Source organism: Nomascus leucogenys, chromosome 16 (assembly GCF_006542625.1).
Source record: "Nomascus leucogenys isolate Asia chromosome 16, Asia_NLE_v1, whole genome shotgun sequence".
Classification (NCBI taxonomy): domain Eukaryota; kingdom Metazoa; phylum Chordata; class Mammalia; order Primates; family Hylobatidae; genus Nomascus; species Nomascus leucogenys.
In genome coordinates, this window is record NC_044396.1 from 72,094,785 (window position 1) to 72,118,190 (window position 23,406).

Consider the following 23,406-nt stretch of genomic DNA (forward strand, 5'->3'; position numbering starts at 1 on the left):
TTAATTGAAATACCTTGGCTCACTTCTGCATTTTCACAGGGTGTTTTATTTGTGCAGAAACCACTGACATTTGGCAGGCTCTTGACTGCTTCAAACAGCCTAAGGTGCTATTTGGCAGAAAAGCAGCTGTGCAGTTTTAAGGAGAGAATGCAGTGGAAAGTTAAGCTAATGGTGTAGGTTGATATGAATTTATTAAAAGGCCAAGGGGCATTTTTTGGTCCTTGAACATTTTCTAATTAAAGCCATAAAAAAACTACCGTTTATTAATAGAGAACTTTTTTTTTAAGTTTGAAAAGGAATTATTATAAGGCTCTTCACCTTCTTTTTTTTGCTGATGGAGCAATTCCAAATGAGGCTACTCATGGTTAAGATCTTTCTAGAATGGGGACCAAGCTCATAGGCTAAGTCCAGAGACTTGAAGATATGGCTTTAACCCGGTGCCAGCACTTAACTGGTTTTATGAGATAGGTTTTAGCTTTCTGGTTCTTCATTCTCTCATGTATAAGCTAGGGATAATTATGCTGATTTTACAGCAGTTATGAAGGATTAAATATATGTGACACATCTGCCCATAGTGCATACTCAGCCAACGTAATTCCTTAAGTGTTTCTGTGTCTTCTTATGACGAAGTATAGAAAAAAAAAACCAGCAGTTCTAATATTTGGGGATGAGTTTGTACCATGGAGCTCTTTTCTATAGATACTTTTAGGGCTTTCAAGGGTTTTAGTAAAACTCATTGAATATTTTCTTATAGACTTTAATATAACATGGTGCTGTATCTCTACTTTTCTTCCAGTTAAAGATTTAGAAAAAAGAAAGGATCCAAAGCCCAGAGTCAAAGTTGTGGACAGAGGAAATGGGAGTAGACCATCTTCACCAGAAGGTCAGAGACGATTTTGATTAACTCATGTTGGGAGTTGGGTTGTTTTAATTACACAGGCAATACTCGCATGTGGGGTTGCTGGTCCCATCTAAGAAGTGCAGGTCTAATATGAAGATCGCCTGTGGCCTCTTTGTACTCTTCCTTCCTTTCCCACACAAGATGACCCTCAACCCTTTGGCATGTGACCTTTCAGGCACCTTTCTCAGAATGGTGCATGTATGTACAGCGTATCTTATTTCTTGTTCTCTGCATACCTTTTCACTTGGAAACCTTTCCATGCCAATTCATATAGGAGGCAGGATCACCCAGTGTAAATTGCATGGGCTCTCCCACTTGCCTGCCTAAATTCAAAGCCTACCTTTACCACTTTGAGTGATCTTATACTAGTTATCCAAATGTCTATGTCTCTATTTCCTTATCTGCAAAATGTGGAGAATGGGATTCAGATCATAGAGTTCTCTGGGATAAAATGCATTGGTATGTGTAAAATACTTAGAACATTACCTGCCATTGAATAATGTTAGGTATTACTGTTAGTCTACCGCATTCTTTTTAATAGCAGATAGTATTCTATGGGATAGACTATTATTATTTATTGATTAGTCCCCCAACCCCCTTTTTTTTTTGAGACAGGATCTCACTCTGTCACCCAGGCTGGAATGCAGTGTCACAATCTCGGCTCACTGCAATCTCCGCCTCCTGGGTTCAAATGATTCTCCTGCCTCAACTTCTTGAGTAGCTGGGATTAAAGGCACGTGCCACCATGCCCAGCTAATTTTTGTATGTTTTGTAGAGACAGGGTTTTGCCATGTTATCCAGGCTGGTCTCGAATTCCTGACCTCAGGTGATCCACCTGCCTCTACATCCCAAAGTGCTGGGATTACAGGTGTGAGCCACTGCACCCAGCCAATTATTCCCCTTTTGATCGGCATTTAATGTTGTTCAATTTTCACCATCACAAACATGCTGTAACAACATATTTCTAACTGTGGAACTGCAAGGTTAAAGGATAAGCAAATTTTAGACTGCCAAATTGATAGATGGCAGGCTCTCTCAATATCGACTTTTTTTCAGTAATTTGTACTTCTGCCGACAATATGTAACAATGATTATTTCATAAGTTCTTCACAACATTTGAAATCCTTAATATTGAAAAAATTCCCCAATTATATCTCATTTGTGTAATTTACATCTTTTTGATTACTAGTGAGGTTGAACATTTTTTCATATCTTTAGTAGTCATTTGTAATTTTTCCTGTTCATTTTTGTTTTGTGTTGTCTTTATTTCTTTAATGAACATATAAAAACTTTCTAAATATTTTGAGTATGAAACCGTATTCTACATATTGTTGTATTTTTGCAAATATTTTTCTCTTGGTGTATAATTTGCCTTGCAACTTTATTCATCTTTTTGATAATTCTTAATACTATTAAAAAAATTCTTGACAAATGTTTTACTCTGAATTTTGATGCATTTCTTTGTTTTCTAATATTTTAATATGAAACATTTTCCTATTTTTCTTCTAATGATATACAGGTTTATATTTATATTTATTACAACTTATTAAATATATTAAATAGATATAAATATATCTAATATATTTAATAAAATGTATAAAAATAATGTCATAAACATGTTTGTCCAGATTAAGTAAATAAACCTATTACCATACAGTTAAAACTCATTACTTATTCCTGTAAATTCCCTTTCCTCTCTTGTAAGAGGCTGCCACTAAGCTGAAGTCAGTTTTTGTCATTCCAATATGTCTTTGTCATTTTACTTCATATATATTTGCAAGCTTAAAACGTATTTAATTATACAAAGTTCAAATTTTATATACAGTTTATTATAATGGATGTATACCTTTGCAACTTTTTAAATCTAGTGTTAAACTTTTTTAAGTTATCTATGTTGATTTATGTAGAGCCAATTTATTCATTTTCTTTGCTGTGTAGAATAGAATGCCACTGGATAAGTATATTCCAACGTATTTAACCCTTCCACTCTTGATGTTACCAGTATTTTGCTATAATTAATTTGTTGTAAATATCTTTGCTTATGTCTCCTTCTGTACATGTGGTAGAATTTTTCTAGAGTGTATACCTTGGAATCAAGTTATTTAGTTGCTGTGTATGTATATTTTTATAGCTCCTCTTGATATCTTTTTAATGTTTTTATATCTAATACTTACTTCATTGTATTTTCTTTTTTCTAACATCCTGAGTTGAGTGTTTATCCCTTAACTTTTAATTTTTCTTTTCTATTATATGCATTTAAAAATATTCAAGTACTGCTTGAGCTCTCACATAGATTTTGATATGTAGTATTGTTATGCTGTAGTTCATGCTATTTTCTAAATTTCACTAGGTTTCTTCCTTGATTAATAGCATATTACTTAGAAATATGCTATTAATTTCTAAATAACTGGAGATTTTAAAAGAAGATATTTATTATCGATGTCTAATTATTGCATTGTGGGTAGAGAATGGGGTGTGTAGGAATATTCTTTGAAATTTGTTGAGGCATTTTATTACTTAAATGTGGTCAGTTTTTAAAACCATTCCATGTGTCCTTGAGAAAAATGTGCATTTTAATTTCCCTCGATGGTATTTGTCCATTTCTATTTGTAACTCTGGCAATTTTGTTTTAAATACCTAAAGGCTAGATACATACAAAATAAGAGTTATTATATTTTTCTAGTCAGTTTTTCTTTTTCATATTTTGTAATGATTCTTTTTATTCTTAGTAATTCAATATTTGCCTCAAGGACTATTTTATCTAATGTTAATATAGCTATACCACCTTTATTTTATTTAGTACTCACATAATGCATTGATTCTCTATTCTTTAACTTTCACTCTCTTTGTGTCTCAAGTTCAGGTGAGTAATTTGTAAAGAAGATTTATTTGCATTAAAAAATTCTCTTACAATCATTGTGTTTTACTTGATAGCTTTAGTTTACTTAAATGTGTTGATGTTACTGATAATTTTGGACTTACTATTTATTTTGTGCTATTACCCTACAGTTTTCTTATCTTTTTTCTCCCTTTACACCTTACTTAAAATTGACCAAGTTTCTTTTTTCTTTAAATCCATTTTAGCACTTACTGACCTGGAAAAGCTAACATAGTCTAATACTAATCAATATCTTTACTATTTCCCTATAATACAGAATGTATACTTTAATAATGCTTTAAATTCAACTATTAATCTCCCATCTTACACATCATTCTTGACAAATCCATTAACTTATTTTTTGCCTCACAAATATATTATTGAATATATTTATTATAGATATTCTTTAACAATCAGTGTTTGTCCAGATTTGCCCACGAAGTTGTTGTGCTCACCATTTCATCTTGCATCTCAGACCTTCTCTACGTATCCACTTTCCTTCACAGAAGATCTGTGGTGGTAAACTTACCTTTATTCATGCAAAAATATCTTCACTCTGCAGTCACTTCTGAGAGATTAGCTGGGTACCAGATTGAGAGTTGTCTCCAATCATTTCAAACACATTTTACTATCGTCTGGCTCCTGTTGCTTTGTTGACATGTGTGTTTTCAGTCTAAAGGTTGTTCCTTGGTAGGTGACCTCTCTTTTCTCTCTGGTTGCGTTTCAGGCTTGCTGTCTTTCATCTTTGGGGTTCTGCTGCTTCACTATCATCAGCCCAGATGTAGATTTCTTTGTGCTTCCAGATTTCAGATTTATATCTTTCACCAGGATTAGAAAATTCTTAACCTTTAACTCTTTAAATATTATTTTTCTCAGTAATTTATATTCATATTCTTTCCCTCAATTAGATTTATGACAGTTTCTTTGGACGACCTATGTCTTTTAATAGTAATATTTTCTACCTCTCTGATTTTACAAATAATATTTTGGGTTCCTTATATCTGTCTTTTAGGACACTAGATCTCTTCCCCTTTCTAATCTATCCTGTTCTTTTCAATGGGGAACTCTTTTATTCCTAGAAATTACATTTGCTTCTTTTTCAAGGTTGCTAGAATTTTTTATGGTGCTTGGTTCCTTTTTAACTTTTTAATCATTCTGATATTTTAATCGTGATCATTTTATATTCTGAATTCAATAATTCTATTATTAAAGTATTTTAGGGTTAAATTCCATTTTTTTTTTTTTGTTTGTTTGTTTGAGACGGAGTCTCTCTCTGTTGCCCAGACTGGAGTGCAGTAGTGCAATCTTGGCTCACTGCAACCTGTGCCTCCTGGGTTCTAATGATTCTCCTGCCTCAGCCTCCCGAGTAGCTAGGATTACAGGTACCCACCACCATGCCCAGCTAATTTTTGTATTTTTAGTAGACATGGGGTTTTACCATGTTGGCCAGGCTGGTCTCGAACTCATGACCTCAGGTGATCTACCTGCCTCTGTCTCCGAAAGTGCTGGAATTACAGGCATGAGCCACCGCAGCCGGTTTGGGTTAAATTCTTGTTACTTGTTTATACCGACTTTCATTCATGGGGCTGGTTTCTTAGGATGATGTGTCACTTTGGCTTGTGGACTCATGTGGAAATTCTTCACAGCATGTCTTAAGGGTGTGCTCCTTCAGAAGGACGCATTTTGGTTGCTACTAACCTGGAAACACTCTTTGTTAATTTCTTGTCTTAAGATACTCAGGGCTTGTCCATGGTTACAAATTCACAGGAGAGACAGTTTTCCCCTGCATAGAGCTTAGGCCAATGTAAACACTTTCCTTGTCATCTCCCTTGCTAGAAAGCAGTTATTTTTCTAGTCCAGCAATTTGTAAGGATATAGCCCTGTGAGGGTGCCTCCTTTACATAAGAACTATCAAGTACAACCTCCTACCTTGAATGCATTAAGGTCTTGTCTCCCATTCCAGCATGACTATTACAGCTTAATGTCTTGATTGATAAATTTCTGGTTAAGGTGAAATCTAACAGATATATATTTTCCCTTGCAGTAAGTAAGTAGCTTATGATGAGATATTTTGAGACATGTAAATATTCTGTTTCTCATTAAAATGTCACCTACTTGTTTTAGCGTCTATTGATTCTTGCCTGAGTCAGTAACTATTATGATGTTTCTCAAATGGTAATTTTTCTAACTCCCATTTTTCATTCTACATTTATTATTTGGCATTCTACTGTAAAGAAGGTTTTTCCCTTCTTCCACATTTGTTTTTCTTTTCATATGAGTATGGACTGGTGGATTCTTATTTGAGTGGATTATAATCCATTACTATCATTATTTATTATGATGCTCAAATTGTTCCAAATTTGCTAGGCGGGAACTATTTCATGCTGTCTCTTATGTCTTTTAAATATGTTCCCATCATTCCTTAAGTTATTTCTTACTTTCTGGCACAAACTTTACATTCTGAGCTCTTGTATTTTTTCTACCTGGCCCTAAAATGAACCATTTCTTCCATGAGTCCTGGCTTCTTTTTGTGGAGAATAGTATTTTGAAACCAAAATGTGAGTATTAGCTGTGCCTATTGCTTCTGGAGTGTCATACCATTATCTCTCCATCTGTCTGTCATTCTCTCATTCTCTTGCTCTCTAGCAATCAATCATCTATCTATCTATCTATCTTTTATTTATCATCTATCAATCATCTATCTGTTATCTATCATCCATCTATCATCTTTCTATTATCTGTCTCTGTCTATCTATTTATCTATCTTTTATTTATCATCTATCAATCATCTATCTGTTATCTATCATCCATTTATCATCTTTCTATTATCTGTCTCTATCTATCTATCTATCTATCTATCTATCTATCTATCATCTATCTATTTTACTGTATCTTATATCTATCTTTTGCCCATACCACAGGGTTTATTTTAGCCCTCCTTCTTCTAATATTTATAACTCCCCTTTCAAGAGAGTGAGAAACATGGCTGCCAGTATTCTAAATATATCTACTCATATGGTCAATCACAGAAATAGTTTTAGAACTGCTAATCTGTGCATACTGCAAAAAGACAAACAAATCTATTAACTTGAGTTCAATGTTTGCTTTTAGTCTAAGGTATATCATATCTGTGTTCAAAAGGACCTCGGATTAGTTCTTTTCTTCTCTATTCACTGTGGTTTTGTTATTTATTTTAATACAGTTAAGTTAATCTGTCAGTATGTAAAACATTGGTGCATTTCCAGAAGTTGAAAAGTCTACAAAAGGATGACACTGAAAAAGAAGTATCACGTCTGCTATTCCTGCCATCCAGCTTTACTTGCCCCTCCTATATAATCAAATGTGTTAGTTTCCATCTTATCCTTTGTGTGTTTCTTTTTGTAAAAAGAGGTTTGTTAATATTTTTAAGGGAGAATTTTACAAGGAAGTTTGCGGGTTTGGATTGGCTTTTTTTTTTTTTTTTGCCACTTGATGCTTAGACAATGTTGTTTAAGGTGAAGTCTATGGAAGCATTTGTGGATTAGAGTTTGGCGTCAGAATTTATTAGCTATAGCTATGTATTTCTAAAGTGTCTCAGCTGCTGTATTCTTTCCCCTAATGCACCTTCCTCTTTCCTTTCCAAAACCTAGGATTGAGTGAAACAAATTAAAACTAAGAAGTAGACAATGGAAGAATGAGGCTACTATTGGCACATGTTCTAATAAATACCAATACACATTTGGAGAAGGAAGATTCATAAGCAGTCCATTTCCTTCCTCACTGAAGATATGTTTGAACATATGTTTACGGAGGAGTTCTTTCTGTGTCCCCTTTCAGGCAGGCGCTATCTCAGAGGGTTTATTGTAGTGATGAGGACTTGGGGTAGGGCAAGAACTTTTAGGAGGTTTGTGGAAAATAGGTGTCTTCCTCTTTCAGATGAGGGTTTCCATGAGGTGTGTGCCAGGGCAGTGAGGACTTTGTGAGGGTGCTGGTTATGTGAGAGAATTGTCTTAAGAAGTACGTTATAAACGATGGTGACAATCCAGGACACAGTTACGGCTCCTAGGAGGTGGAGTGGCATGCATTAGTGTGGCCCACTGGAGACAAAAGATGCCCCCGCTCCACTCCAAACAGGTCGTTTATGCAACCCTTAGCATAAGCCCCTCCTCCAAATCGTGATACTCTCATGATCCACATTGAACTATACCGCTCTTTGTTTTCCCTGACATCTACAATTTTCTTTTATAAGAGTCTGCATTGACAGTGGCTCAGATACAATCAGACATATTATACATATTTTACAATTTTAGTTTAAATGTACAGAGTTAAGATCCTTAGCAGAAGTGGCTGTGCAGTTACTTACTTGTTTCCAATCTACTATACATGTTTCTTTAATAGTGCAAAATGAACTCACAAACAAAAGTGGTATTTTCCTTTGAGCATAATTTTGGCACATTTGCATTAATGCCTATTTCTCTATCGTTGTCCAAACAGCTTTCTTTAATCATTTTTGGAGTTTTGCACAATAATGCAGAACCTGATTTGAAATAAATAAGAGACTGATAGGAAAAACACATAGGGTTTTTTTTTTCCTTCTTTTTCAGTGATTTTTAAAATTAAGATCACCAGCCTTCTTTGTTTTGTTTTTAATGGATTTTTAAAAATACTGTAGTCTCTACAGTGATATAAGGGGTGACTCTCAGTGTTCTCATTTTTCTGGGGGAAAAATGAGATGAGCTTAAATTATTCTTTCCAGAAGTCAGCAAACTATGGCCCATGGGCGAAATTCAGTCTTCTATTTTTTAAAATAAGGTTTTATTGGAACACAGCTATGCTCATTCCTTTACATATTGTCTATGGCTGCCTTCCCACAATATCAGAGTTGAGTATTTGCAACAGAGATCATATGGCCTGCAAAGACTAAAATATTTTCTGTTTTGATCTTTTCAGAAAAAGTTTGCTTATCTTTGTCTTAGAATGTTTAAAATTTTTGAATGTGTTGGCACACAATCCTTCACTAAACCAAGTAATGAAATGTTTTTCCGAGGACAACTGTTCTATTTTGCTATTTCATAATTGCATAGGCTGTACTCATAAAAAAATACATATATACACATACTTACCTTTGAACATTTCTACCTCTTATACTCCCATATTTGATTCTTTTTTACCTGAAACATGAGAACTCTCCAGAGTTAGTTGTGAGGATTGAGTTAACATGTGTGAAATGCCTAGTACATAGTAAGTGCCACATATTTTATATATAGCACTTACTACATGCACAAAATAGTTTAAATACATATATAAATAGCATAGTATTTGCTATTAATAATAGCATGTATATTTTGCAAGAGCTAAGATCGTCATGGGCCAATGGTTTATATTATTGATTTAATAATGAATGCATAGAAGAGCTGGTAATTATCCCCTAGTGTCAAGCACTGAATTAGTTTCTGGGGATTAAGTGGTGAGCATGGGAGGCAGAATTCTACCATCATGGAGCTTACATAGTCTAGCAGGGCTCAACACATAGCCCAATGCCTCCTCTTGGAGAAGGGCCAGTTCTGAATTATGCAGTCATTATGGTTGAGTGTAGCCTGGGCACATGAGTATTTTCGAGGTGTATTTTCACTTACTGGGATCTCTCACCTCCCATTAATACTTTTATGGTTCTTGGCTCACAGTCAAGAGATTGATTTGAAATTTTAACACCTTTCCACTAGCTATTGTGGGACTTAGATCTGGCAAACCCAGGACTGTGAGTTCAACTTGGTAAAAATGGGACCGTTAGGGTTTTAATTTCCATTAGGTAGGCGTGAGAAGGTAGCTAAAGTACAGGGAACTAGATGGGTCTTGTACGTTAATGCTGGCAAGAGCCTGACTCCACTCCAAGATTAAAGGGGAAGGAGTTGGATTCAGTCATAAACAGGACATTGGGGTTAAGTGTGGGCTAGAATTTATGCATTAAGGGGTTTGAAGGATACCTGGATCATAGAGTATGCTTTATTAGTGCTTCTTCCTCTTCATTTTCCCAGTTTCCTCCTCCTCCCTTTCCTTTTCTTCCTCCCACTTTCTCCTCCTTATTCTCATTGTTATTACAATTATTATTATCTAGATGGTTGACATGCTGTTCCAGCAACAACATCAAGGTGAACTAGAAAATTGCTCCTTATCCATACAGGGGTCCCTGAGGAAGCCACTCTGTATATGCTTGTGTCCTGAGTGAGGGAAAAGTCTTGAGAATGCATAACCTTGGGCCTGTGCCACACACAGCTTAGGTATTCAAATTTACATTCACTATGTGCTCTGAGGCCTGCCCACTCAAGAAATTGATATAAAAATGGCTTGCAGCTGGTAAAAGCAGTGGAATGACTGGCAGAAGCAAACACAAAATCATATTTGAGCCAAGGCCTGATAAAACAAGGCCAAAGGAGAGTTCGCAATTCACAATTTCAAAACATAGAAATTAACTGTGCCGTAAGTAAGAGTCAGAAGACACAAAAGTGATGGCCTCAGAATTCTATGAAATTTAATTATGGAATCATTACATAAAGACTATATAATAAGGGCCTAGTGCAGTGACTCATGACTGTAATCCCAGCACTTTGGGAGGCTGAGGAGGGTGGATCACTTGAGGCCATGAGTTCAAGACCAGCCTGGCCAACATGGCAAAACCTCAGCTCTGGTAAAAATACAGAAATTAGCCAGGAGTGGTGGCGCACATCTGTAATCTCAGCTACTGTGGAGGCTGAGGCAGGAGAATTGCTTGAACCTGGGAGGTGGAAGTTGTAGTGAGCTGAGATTCTGCTACTGCACTCCAGTCTGGGTGACAGAGCGAGACTTTGCCTCAAAAAAAAAAAAAAGACTATATATATATATAAAAAAAGACTATATATGTACAAATAACAATATGATTACTAATGTCAGAAATATTTGAAAGAAGAGATGAAAAGAATGAAAAACCATGACAAGGAAAATAGGTAGATTAGAAAAGGGACTAAATGAACATAAAGGGTTCTGAAGAGCATAAACAAAAAAGATAGCCACACCCATAATCATGTTGGTAAAACTGTAGGACACTAAAATTTCAAAAGATAAATGGGGAACACATAGGAAGAAAAGAGCCAAATAAGAAGAAAAGGACTTATTGAACCCATTTCTAAATGATGGAGATCTCACTGTGCATGCAGTTATTTGTTCTTCAGTTCTCTGGAGTATTAAATAAAACCTCTGTTTTTTTTTGTTTGTTTGTTTTTAGTTTAATTTAAGTTCTGGGATACATGTGCAGAACGTACAGTTTTGTTACGTAGGTATACACATGGCATGGTGGTTTGCTGCACCCATCATCTACATTAGGTATTTCTCCTAATGCTATCCCTCCCCTAGCCCCCCATCCTCTGACAGGCCCTGGTGTGTGATGTTCCCCTTCCTATGTCCATGTGTTCTCATTGTTCAACTCTCACTTATGAGTGACAACATGCGGTGTTTGTTTTTCTGTTCCTGTGTTACTTTGCTGAGAATGATGGTTTCCAGCTTTATCCATGTCCCTGCAAAGGACATGAACTCATTCTTTTTTATGGCTGCATAGTGTTCCATGGTGTATATGTGCCACATTTTCTTTATCCAGTCTGTCATTGATAGGAATTTGGGTTGGTTCCAAGTCTTTGCTATTGTGAACAGTGCTGCAATAAACATATGTGTGCATGTGTCTTTATAGTGGAATGATTTATAACCCTTTGGGTATATACCCAGTAATGGGATTGCTGGGTCAAATGGTATTTCTAGTTCTAGATCCTTGAGGAAATGCCACACTGTCTTCCACAATGGTTGAACTAATTTACACTGTCACCCGCAGTGTGAAAGTGTTGCTATTTTTCCACATCCTCTCTAGCATCTGTTGTTTCCTGACTTTTTAATGATTGCCATTCTAACTGGCATGAAATGATATCTCATTGTGGTTTTGATTTGAGTTTCTCTAATAACCAGTGATGATGAGCTTTTTTATTCATGTTTGTTGCCTGCATAAATGTATTCTTAGTTTATTTGAGTGGATTATAATCCGTTACTATCATTATTTATTATGATGCTCAAATTGTTCCAGATTTGCTAGGTGGGAGCTATTTCATGCTGTCTCTTATGTCTTTTAAATATGTTCCCATCATTCCTTAAGTTATTTCTTACTTTCTGGCACAAACTTTACATTCTGAGCTCTTGTATTTTTTCTACCTGGCCCTAAAATGAACCATTTCTTCCAGGAGTCCTGGCTTCTTTTTGTGGAGAATAGTATTTTGAAACCAAAATGTGGGTATTAGCTGTGCCTATTGCTTCTGGAGTGTCATACCATTATCTCTCCATCTGTCTCTCATTCTCTCATTCTCTTGCTCTCTAGCAATCTATCTATCTATCTATCTATCTATCTATCTATCTATCTATCTATCATGTATCTATCTATTTTACTGCATCTTATATCTATCTTTTGCCCATACCACAGGGTTTATTTTAACCCTCATTCTTCTAATATTTATAACTCCCCTTTCAAGAGAGTGAGAAACATGGCTGCCAGTATTCTAAATATATCTACTCATATGGTCAATCATAGAAATAGTTTTAGAACTGCTAATCTGTGCGTACTGCAAAAAGACAAACAAATCTATTAACTTGAGTTCAATGTTTGCTTTTAGTCTAAGGTATATCATATCTGTGTTCAAAAGGACCTCGGATTAGTTCTTTTCTTCCCTATTCACTGTGGTTTTGTTATTTATTTTAATACAGTTAAGTTAATCTGTCAGTATGTAAGACATTGGTGCATTTCCAGAAGTTGAAAAGTCTACAAAAGGATGACACTGAAAAAGAAGTATCACGTCTGCTATTCCTGCCATCCAGCTTTACTTGCCCCTTCTATATAATCAAATGTGTTAGTTTCCATCTTATCCTTTGTGTGTTTCTTTTTGTAAAAACAGGTTTGTTAATATTTTTAAGGGAGAATTTTACAAGGAAGTTTGCGGGTTTGGATTGGCTTTTTTTTTTTTTTTTTGCCACTTGATGCTTGACAATGTTTTTTTTTTTTTTTTTTTTTTTTTTTTTTTTTTTTTTTTTTTTTTTTTTTTTTTTTTTTTTTTTTTTTTTTTTTTTTTTTTTTTTTATGTTAAATGTTGTTTAAGGTGAAGTCTATGGAAGCATTTGTGGATTAGAGTTTGGCGTCAGAATTTATTAGCTGTAGCTATGTATTTCTAAAGTGTCTCAACTGCTGTATTCTTTCCCCTAATGCACCTTCCTCTTTCCTTTCCAAAACCTAGGATTGAGTGAAACAAATTAAAACTAAGAAGTAGACAATGGAAGAATGAGGCTACTATTGGCACATGTTCTAATAAATACCAATACACATTTGGAGAAGGAAGATTCATAAGCAGTCCATTTCCTTCCTCACTGAAGATATGTTTGAACATATGTTTACGGAGGAGTTCTTTCTGTGTCCACTTTCAGGCAGGCGCTATCTCAGAGGGTTTATTGTAGTGATGAGGACTTGGGGTAGGGCAAGAACTTTTAGGAGGTTTGTGGAAAATAGGTGTCTTCCTCTTTCAGATGAGGGTTTCCATGAGGTGTGTGCCAGGGCAGTGAGGACTTTGTGAGAGTGCTGGTTATGTGAGAGAATTGTCTTAAGAAGTACGTTATAAACGATGGTGACAATCCAGGACACAGTTACGGCTCCTAGGAGGTGGAGTGGCATGCATTAGTGTGGCCCACTGGAGACAAAAGATGCCCCCGCTCCACTCCAAACAGGTCGTTTATGCAACCCTTAGCATAAGCCCCTTCTGCAAGTCGTGGTACTCTCATGATCCACATTGAACTATACCGCTCTTTGTTTTCCCTGACATCTACAATTTTCTTTTATAAGAGTCTGCATTGACAGTGGCTCAGATACAATCAGACATATTATACATATTTTACAATTTTAGTTTAAATGCACAGAGTTAAGATCCTTAACAGAAGTGGCTGTGCAGGTAAATACTTGTTTCCAATCTACTATACATGTTTCTTTAATAATGCAAAATGAACTCACCAAAAAAAGTGGTATTTTCCTTTGAGCATAATATTGGCACATTTGCATTAATGCCTATTTCTCTATCGTTGTCCAAACAGCTTTCTTTAATCATTTTTGGAGTTTTGCACAAGAATGCAGAACCTGATTGGAAATAATTAAGAGACTGATAGGAAAAACACATATTCTTTCCAAAAGTGTCTGTTTATATCCTTCTCCCATTTTTGATTTTTTTTTTTTTGTAAATTTGTTTAAGTTCCTTGTAGATTCTGGACATTAGCCCTTTGTCAGATGGATAGATTGCAAAATTTTTCTCCCATTCAGTAGGTTGCCTGTTGCCTGTTCACTCTGATAATAGTTTCTTTTGCTGTGGAGAAGCTCTTTAGTTTAATTAGATCCCATTTGTCAATTTTGGCTTTGTTGCCATTGCTTTTGGTGTTTTAGTCATGAAGTCTTTGCCCATGGCTATGTCCTGAATGGTATTGGAATTTCTGGCTAGGGCAATCATGCAAGAGAAAGAAATAAAGGGTATTCAACTAGGAAAAGAGGAAGTCAAATTGTCTCTGTTTGCAGATGACATGATTGTTTATTTGGAAAACCCCACTGTCTCAGCCCAAAATCTCCTTAAGCTGATAAGCAACTTCAACAAAGTCTCTGGATACAAAATCAATGTTCAAAAAATCACAAGCATTCCTATACACCAATAACAGAAAAACAGAGAGCCAAATCATGAGTGAATTCCCATTCACAATTGCTACAAAGAGAATAAAATACTTAGGGATACAACTTACAAGGGATGTGAAAGACCTCTTCAAGGAGAACTACAAACAAAAGCCCAAGGAAATAAGAGAGGACACAAGCAAATGGAAAAACATTCCGTGCTCATGGATAGGAAGAATCAATATTGTGAAAATGGCGATACTGCCCAAAGTAATTTATAGATTCAATGCTATCCTTATCAAGCTACCATTAGAATTAGATAAAACCACTTCACCAAATTAGAAAAAACTACTTTACATTTAATATAGAACCAAAAAAGAGCCTGTACAGTGAAGACAATTCTAAGCAAAATAAACAAAGCTGAAGGCATCACACCACCTAACTTCAAACTATACTACAAGTCTACATTAACCAAAACAGCTTGGTACTGGTACCAAAACAGATATATAGAACAATGGAACAGAACCGAGGCTTCATAAATAACACCACACATCTACCACCATCTGAACTTTGACAAACCTGACAAAAACAAGCGATGGGGAAAGGATTTCCTATTTAATAAATGGTGTTGGGAAAACTGGCTAGCCATATGCAGAAAACTGAAACTGGACCCCTTCCTTACACCTTATACAAAAATTAACTCAAGATGGATTAAAGACTTAAACATAAGACCTAAAACCATAAAAACACCAGAAAAAAACCTAGGCAAAACCTCTGTTTTTAAAAAGTGATATTAATTGACTTAGTTGAAACCATGACAACGAAGATAAGACATGATTTCTCTCCACTGGGAATACTACTATTCTGTAACATCTTTTAAATGTTTTCACTTAAATATAAGAATCCAACTGATGTTATAAAATTTGGAATTCCCACCGTTTATTTATCGGTCCTCATTAGAGCTAATTGAAATACTGTTTTCTTTCTCAGAGACTATGTGGGATTCATTTCTCTTCTTTTTTTAGACTTCATTTCTTAGTTTAAGATCTACCTTTACCGAAAAATTCTAGGCAGCATATTAGTCAGGAATCCTTGGCTTCAGCAGAAACACACTCTAACTAGTTTAAGTACAAAAAGAATTGTACTGGCTCATGTAACGGAAGCATGGCTGGACCTAGGGTCTCAGTCCAGTATCAGTTGCTCTCTCTTGCTTCTCCATCTCCTGGCTCTGCCTTCCTCTGGGATGGCTTTATTTCTCGGTAGGGTTCTTATAGTGGCAGTGAAGGCCCCCACAGAGTTCCAGTTCCAGAATTACATAATAGTGAGCAACCCCAATCTCATATGGTAGGAAGCTTTTTTTTTTTTTTTTTTTTTTTTTTTTTGAGATGGAGTCTTACTCTGTTTCCCAGGCTGGAGTGCAGTGGCACGATATCTGCTCACTGCAGCCTCCACCTCCCGAATTCAACAGATTCTCCTGCTGCAGCCTCCTGAGTAGCTGGGACTACAGGTGAGCCCCACCATGCCCAGCTCATTTCTGTATTTTTAGTAGAGATGGGTTTTCCCCATGTTGGCCAGGCTGCTCTCGAACTCCTGACCTGAAGTGATCCACCTACCTCAGCCTCCCAAAGTGCTGGGATTACAGGCATGAGCCACTGCACGGTGGGCTATGAAGGCTTTTTAAGGTTAGTTTCGGAAAACGTCTCAAGAACAGTTTTGATTGGTCTAGCTCTTGTGCCCATCTCTGATCCAATTGCAGTGAACAAGGAAATGCAAGAATCTGACTGGCGACACCAGGAGCTGCAAGGATGGTATTAGCCCTAACTGAGATATCTGGATTGAGAATGGAGTTGGGCAAACACATTTAAGTCAACTACGGGGAGCTTTAAAATATTTTACAATTCTGTTTAGATTATCTCCCAAATGTGCACTATTAAGATAAACTTGTTTCTGCCACATCATGAAAAAATTGAAGAATTTTTAAAAAGTAAAGTTTCAATCATATGGAGCATAATTTGACCATTAAGATCACCTTTAAAATGATGCTTTAAGTTGCTCTGGGTTTCAGGAAAAAACAATTTTCTTTTACGAACAATGATGTAACACATGCACTCTCAATGGGAGTGATATCCTTAAATGGGCAAAAATTGATTTTGGGAGTGAAAGGTGAAAAATATTAATTCTTTTATGTGTTAAGTATAAATATACAATACATACATAAACAGCTATATCGTATACCTGTGATTTTAAAATTTCATGAGGAGGTGATTAGGAAAAAATGTCTAAAGGCTCCTTATGGGAGTGATAACTAAAAATGGTTGAGAAACATTGATCTAATGCAACACATGTATTACAGAAAGGTTCTCCTGCAATTTTAGCTAGCCCCTTTCTCCCCTCACTTCTGCTCTCTGAGCATTCCATAACATTTTCTTTTTGAAACATAGATCTCCCAAAAAAATACAAAAATTAGCCAGGTGTGGTGGCATGCACCTGTAGTCCTAGCTACGCAGGGGGCTAAGGCAGGAGAATTGCTTGAACCCGGTAGGCGGAGGTTGCAGTAAGCCGAGATGGCACCACTGCACTCCAGCCTAGGAGACAGAGCGACACTCCTCCCCGTCAACCCCCTCCCTGAAAAGTTATGCTTATGCACCTCTGACGACAATCAGTTGAAATTCTCCTAGCATTAGACCTCCAGTTTTCCTCGAGTTCCTCCCTTACTGCCCTTGATAAGATAGTTTTGAATAATTCTGACACTTTTCCTCTGGCCTCCAGCAAAGTTTATTATTCTCAACTTGTGAATTCTCCAGTGGTAAGAAATCTTAACTCTGTCTGAAATAAGTTTTCAAATGTCTTCATTCTTAAAAGAACTTTTAACATATCATTTTTAAAACAATCAGATACCTTACAGCTATGAAGACTGCTATTGATTTTTAGCAGAGTGAGTCTCCCATAGGAATGCTCGGGCTTCTCTGACTTGTAACTTCCTTCTTGTCTAAGAATTTTCTATTCAGTATCTTGTCTCTATACCTGCAGGGCTGACTGTTGTCAAATTAAGCAGATGTTTTGGCTTCAGAAATTGCAAAATGTCAGGATTGGTTCGTTATTAATGAATTGGAGTAACCGGGATAATTGAGTTGTGTTTTGTGAAAATCACCTTAAATGACCAACGTAAACATACAGCCAGATCATGCAGTATTATATACAGAGCTGAAGATAAATGGGAATATAATATACTGGCTCCTGAAGTTGAGCAAATTTCATTTTAAAATAGAGGTGATCAGATAAAATAGCCTCTCTTGGGTCAATATTCACTTAAGGAAATCAGGAAATAACTAGGCAACTGTACCAATAAAACTTTAAAGCAAACTTAATTTTTTTATTTTTTTTTTTTTTTTTTTTTTTTTTTGAGGTGGAGTCTCACTCCGTAGCCCAAGCTAAAGTGCAATGGCGCGATCTTGGCTCACTGCAACCTTCGCCCCTGGGGCTCAAGTGATTCTCATGCCTCAGGTCTCCTGAGTAGCTAGGACTACAGGCATGTGACACCATGCCTGGCTAATTTTTCGTATTTTAGTAGAGACAGGATTTCACCATATTGCCCAGGGTGATCTTAAACTCCTGAGCTCAGGCGATCCACCTGACTCAGCCTCCCAAAATGCTGGGATTATGGGCATAAGCCACCATGCCTGGCCTAAAGCAAACTTTATGTAAAAATATATAAGAAGGATCACATATTTTCAAAGGAATTAAAATCTGTTTTAGGTATCTTGTATTGTGGTAGAGTAGGAAGAGTTTGGAGAGGGTACATTGCAGGAGATGGGGGAATAAAAATTGAGTCAAAAGTTTCTGAGATGGGAATGTTGTTGGGAGAAAGAAGACTAATTGTATTGGGAGGAAGTGGGAAATATACATGGATGGGTCAAATGGAGAGCTTTGGAAAGCACAATGAACAGTTTAGGCTTAATTTGGTAGGTGAGGAAGGAAGAAATAATCTTAAAATTTAGGTCACTTTGAGAGTCCTGCAGTTCAACCAGTCACGGGGATGGTAGAGGCTCCTGAGCCATTTCTTCAAGGGTTGTCCTGCATCTGCTGTCATTAACAGAGATTTTAGTATTTCCCAAGACAGTCATCTTTGGATATCCTGTCTGTAATTGAGTTGAAATCTGTCACTTTACACACTCCTTCTGGGCATATAGAATCCTCCTAATCCCTTGTCTATATGACAGCCCTTTATATATTTGAAGACAGCTGTCATGTCTTCTCCCAGTCCCTTCCAGTTTAGAGCAGAGGAGAAATGTGATGCATGTGGTGTTTACAGGATTGTTAGTTATTCTTAAGCTGTAGGTCTCTGAGTGATAGCTGAAATGTTGTTTCGGCTGTGGTGCAGCAACCGGGCTTCACATTCCTATAAGTTGTCATGATGTTATTCATCCCAGGTCGAATATAGGACAAATGCGTACGGCTTTGATTTTGTACTATCTTTAATTGCAAGGCTTGTCCATATTTTCCTTCCTTTCTTCCTTCCTTCTTCCTCCCCTCCCTTCCTTTCTCTGAAATACTTCTCTTCTGTGATGGGAGTTGAATGGTTCAGGCTCTGGAGTTAGTTCTGGGTTTGAATTTGAATTCAGCTTTTCTACTTGCTCAGTGTGTGATGGTGGACAAGTTATTTAACCTGTATAGTTACTTAACCATTCTTTCTCTATGAAATGGGAAGAACATCTACCTTATAGGATTAATACTGGACTTAGATGAAAATGATGAATGTAGAGCATCTGATGAAAGCTATCACTAAATGGTAGGCTTTTCATAATTATTAATATAAAAAAGGAAGCAAAGGAAAGTGTGTGTGTATGTGTGAGATGTGTTTGTGATGTGTGTGTGTGTGTGGGGGGGGAATAGATTTATTTATTTATTTATTTATTTATTTATTTATTTATTTTAGACAGAGTCTTGCTCTGTCACCCAGGCTGGAGTGCAGTGGTGTGATCTTGGATCACTGCAACCTCTGCCTTCCAGATTCAAGCGATCCTTGTACCTCAGCTTCCTGAGTAGCTGGGATCACAGGTGTACATCACTACACCTGGCTAATTTTTGTATTTTTAGTAGAGATGAGGTTTCACCATGGTGACCAGGCTGGTCTCAAACTGCTGGCCTCAAGTGACCTGCCCGCCTCCGCCTCCCAAAGTGCTGGGATTACAAGCCACTGTGCCTGCTTGAGATATTGATTTAATATAAGGAATTGGTTCACGTGATTATGGAGGCTGGGAAATCCCAAAATCTGCAGTCATCAAGCTGGAGATCCGGGAGAGTGACCATGTAGTTTCAGTTCAAATCCAATGGCCTGAGAACCAGGAGAGCTGATTGTATAAGTTCTAATCCAAACACTGGCAGGCTCAAGACCCAAGAGCCAGTGTTTTAGTTCAAGTCTCAAGGCATGAAAAGAAAATGTATGAGCTCAAGGCAGTCAGGCAGGCTTCTCTCTTAACTCAGCATTTTTGTTCTCTTCAGTCTGCAATCCCTTAGAGGCCCATCCACATCAGGGAGAGGAATCTGCTTTATTCAGTCCACCAAAATCAGCCAGAAATACTCTCGTAGACACATCCGGAGTAACGTTGGGTCAAATGTGCAGGCACCCCATGGCCTAGTCAAACTGGCACAAGAAATTAACCACACACTGTATAATATATTTCTAGGAAGTCCGAAGTTATAGGAAGAAAAATAAAACAGGGATAAAAGGAGTGAGTCACAGGAGTGCTGTTTTAAATAGGGCAGGCATCTGTCAGGGAGGCTTTGAAAGGTACATTTCCACCCATGATTGGATTAAATGGATATTAACCTCACTCAGATCAATGTAAATTCCAGACACAGCTGAAATGAGCCCCTTGCTGCACATCCCCTACATGGATGGTTTCTGATGTCATCTCCCACGGCAGTGACCATCTATGTTGCATTTTGTGAGGACAACTTCCATGGTAGTGATAGTGTGATATGTTGGAAAATACATATTGGACAAAACATTTAGAAGACCTGTTGTGGCCGGGTGCAGTGGAGGTGGCTCACTCCTGTAATCCCAGTGCTTTGGGAGGCCGGGGTTGCAGGATCGCTTGAGCCCAGGAGTTTGAGACCAGCCAAGGCAACATAGTGAGACCCCATCTCTACAAAAATTAAAAAACAAACAAACAAACATTAACTGGGCATGTGATATGTGCCTATTGTTCCAGTTACTCAGGAGGCTGAGGCGGGATCACTTGAGCCCAGGAATGCGAGGTTGTATTGAGCTAGCATTGCGCCACTGCACTCCAGCCTGGGTAACAGAGTAAGACCCTGTCTCTGAAAAGAGAAAAAGAAGAAGAAAAAAATACCTGTTATCCAGTCCTAGCTCTGCCAGTAACTAGTAAGTCAGTCACTTGTCCTCTCTGAACCTCAATTTCATTTTCTTTTTTCTCTTTTTCATTTTGAGATGGAGTTTCGCTCTTGTTGCCCAGGCTGCAGTGCAATGGCGCGATCTTGGCTCACTGCAACCTCTGCCTCCTGGGTTCAAGCAATTTTCCTGCCTCAGCCTTCCAAGTAGCTGCGGTAACTGGCACCTGCCACCATGCCCAGCTAATTTTTTGCATTTTTAGTAGAGATGGGGTTTCACCATTTGGCCTGGCTGGTCTCGAACTCCTGACCTCAGGTGATCCACCCACCTCAACCTCCCAAAGTGCTGGGATTACAGGCGTGAGCCACCACACCCTGCCCTCAATTTAATTTTCTGAAAAATGGGGACAACATAGCTTCTCATGGGAATGTTGTAAAAGTCAGAATTTGCCAATGTATTGAAAAATGCTTTCAGAATGAAGGTTTCTCGTTGAGTTTTTGGCAATGTAAAATGATGTTAACTCTTTTTATAAAAATATCTTCAGTAGTGTGGCTGGAGCCAATCTCTACACGGTAACAGTGAGTTTCCAAGAGTTCTACTGTACCAAATTCTTAGGGATTTTCTTTTGCTCTTGGTTTGGAAACTTGAATGTAACCTCACAGGAGACTTAAGTGAAAAATCGTTCTGTGGCCACAGTATTTCTTCAAGTGTCTTGTGTAATGAACGGCTGTGCCTGATATTTTGCTAGAGGCATAGAACAAAATAATTCAAAGCCTCTAAATGAATCCTAGACCAGTTGTGGTGAAATCATTGTGAGGTTTTCTGACTGAGGTTAAGACAGGGTGAATAAAAATAGTACACACTCTCCTTTCATTCAACTTAGCCTCCAGCATTAGGAAAATATCAAGGAAGGCAGGCCACTTTGATACAATCTCCCTGATTCCTAAATAACTGTAATCCACTTTTCCAGTGCGGTAGTGTGGCAGGGCAGGAGGAGAGAACACATTTAATTGAGCCATCGTGGCTCATTTCTCTAGTGCCCTGCTGGAAGTATGAACTATGTGAACAGAGGAATTATTTTTTAACAACACAATTCAATGTAGTTTACCTACACCGATGTACTATATGTCAAGAGATGAGCCAGATAAAGCGGCTAAAAAGACAAGTTACAAAAGCCCTCCCCAGTCAAGGAGTTCACAGTCTAGTCAGGCAGATAGAAATGGAAGCCAATCATAATATTCCAGTGTGATGGGCACAACAAACAATGTACTAATCCAGAGTCAATAAAGAAGGGCAGATAATGAGTTCCATCTGAGGACAGTGGGAAAAGATTCATGGAGTTGGTAAAGTGTAACCTGGGTTTTAAAGGATGAATAGGAGTTTACCTGGCAGAAAAAGTTATCTTCTGTCAGCTCCCTCTTTTCTATCTTCACTGACTATGTTGATAAATACCTTTATCTAAAAATGTATTGTAAACATTTCATTATATAAACCATAATTGGGTCTTTAATTTGAATGCCATTAGAACAAAAACAATAATATGGTTTAAAAGGAAGATTTTTAATTTGGTAATTTCATACTATTGCCGTTACAGTAACATTACCCCTTGCCCCCACATAGAGTTACTCTTTGTATGATTTTGTTTACTTTTATAAAGCACTTTTTTGCATCTGAACCTATGTTCTTTATTACAGTCTATTTCCTCTCACTAAGAATTTAATCACCGAGTGGTGTTAAGAGTCAAAATAAAATAAAAGAATTTAAACTGCCAGAAGTTGGGAGCTTTGTTGTGTTCCCAGTTGCTCAGAATAGTGCTTGGTACATAATAAACACTAAATAGATTTTCAAAAAATAAATAAACTTCATCCAGGAAATTAGTTGCATAACATCAAATGAATAAACATGGGTTTGGAGTTTCTCATGATGTCAGTAACACAATAAAATTGGTGTAAAATTATTGGAAGAAGGATGCTTTTCACATGGGCAACTTCAGGATGAAAGTGCATTTATTTGGGAGGGAAAAACGTTCTAGACAAATAATTCGAAATGTTAGCAAACAGCACAGATTAGCTGTGGACACAGCAGGGGCAAGCCCTGCAGAGACACTGCTTTATGTAACAAGCTTTTCCCCCTTGATTTCTAGATTTACATAACATAGAGTGCCTTCCTGAAGTCAGTATGTAGCCCTGTGGTTAAAAACATAGGTTGTGGAGACACATTACTTGGGTTTCACATCCCAGCTTTGCCACTTCTTAGCTGTGTGACACCCTGGGCAAATCACACAGTCCTTGTATGCCATACTTTTTGACTGCAGATGGGAATGATAGTAATGGTACCTGTTCCATAGAGTTGTTGGGAGGACTAAATCAGTAGATGAGTGTGGAAGGCTTAACTTTTTTTTTTTTTTTGAGTTGGAGTCTCGTCCTGTCACCCAGGCTGGAGTGCAATGGTGCAATCTCAGCTCACTGCAACCTCCACCTCCCGGGTTCGAGCGATTCTCCTGCCTCAGCCTCCTGAGTAGATGGGATTACAGGCACCCACCATCATGCCTGGCTAATTTTCGTATTTTTGTAGAGACGGGGTTTCACCATGTT

General features: G+C 37.3%; 1 protein-coding gene across 1 annotated transcript in view; it reads left to right on the forward strand.

The window, feature by feature from the left end:
* COL14A1 (collagen type XIV alpha 1 chain) overlaps positions 1-23,406 on the forward strand; it is a 243,649-nt gene that overhangs the window by 38,672 nt on the left and 181,571 nt on the right. The window contains exon 5 of the mRNA XM_003256159.3: positions 797-883. Within this exon, the coding sequence (XP_003256207.1) occupies positions 797-883 (87 nt within the window). The remainder of the gene's footprint in view (positions 1-796; positions 884-23,406) is intronic.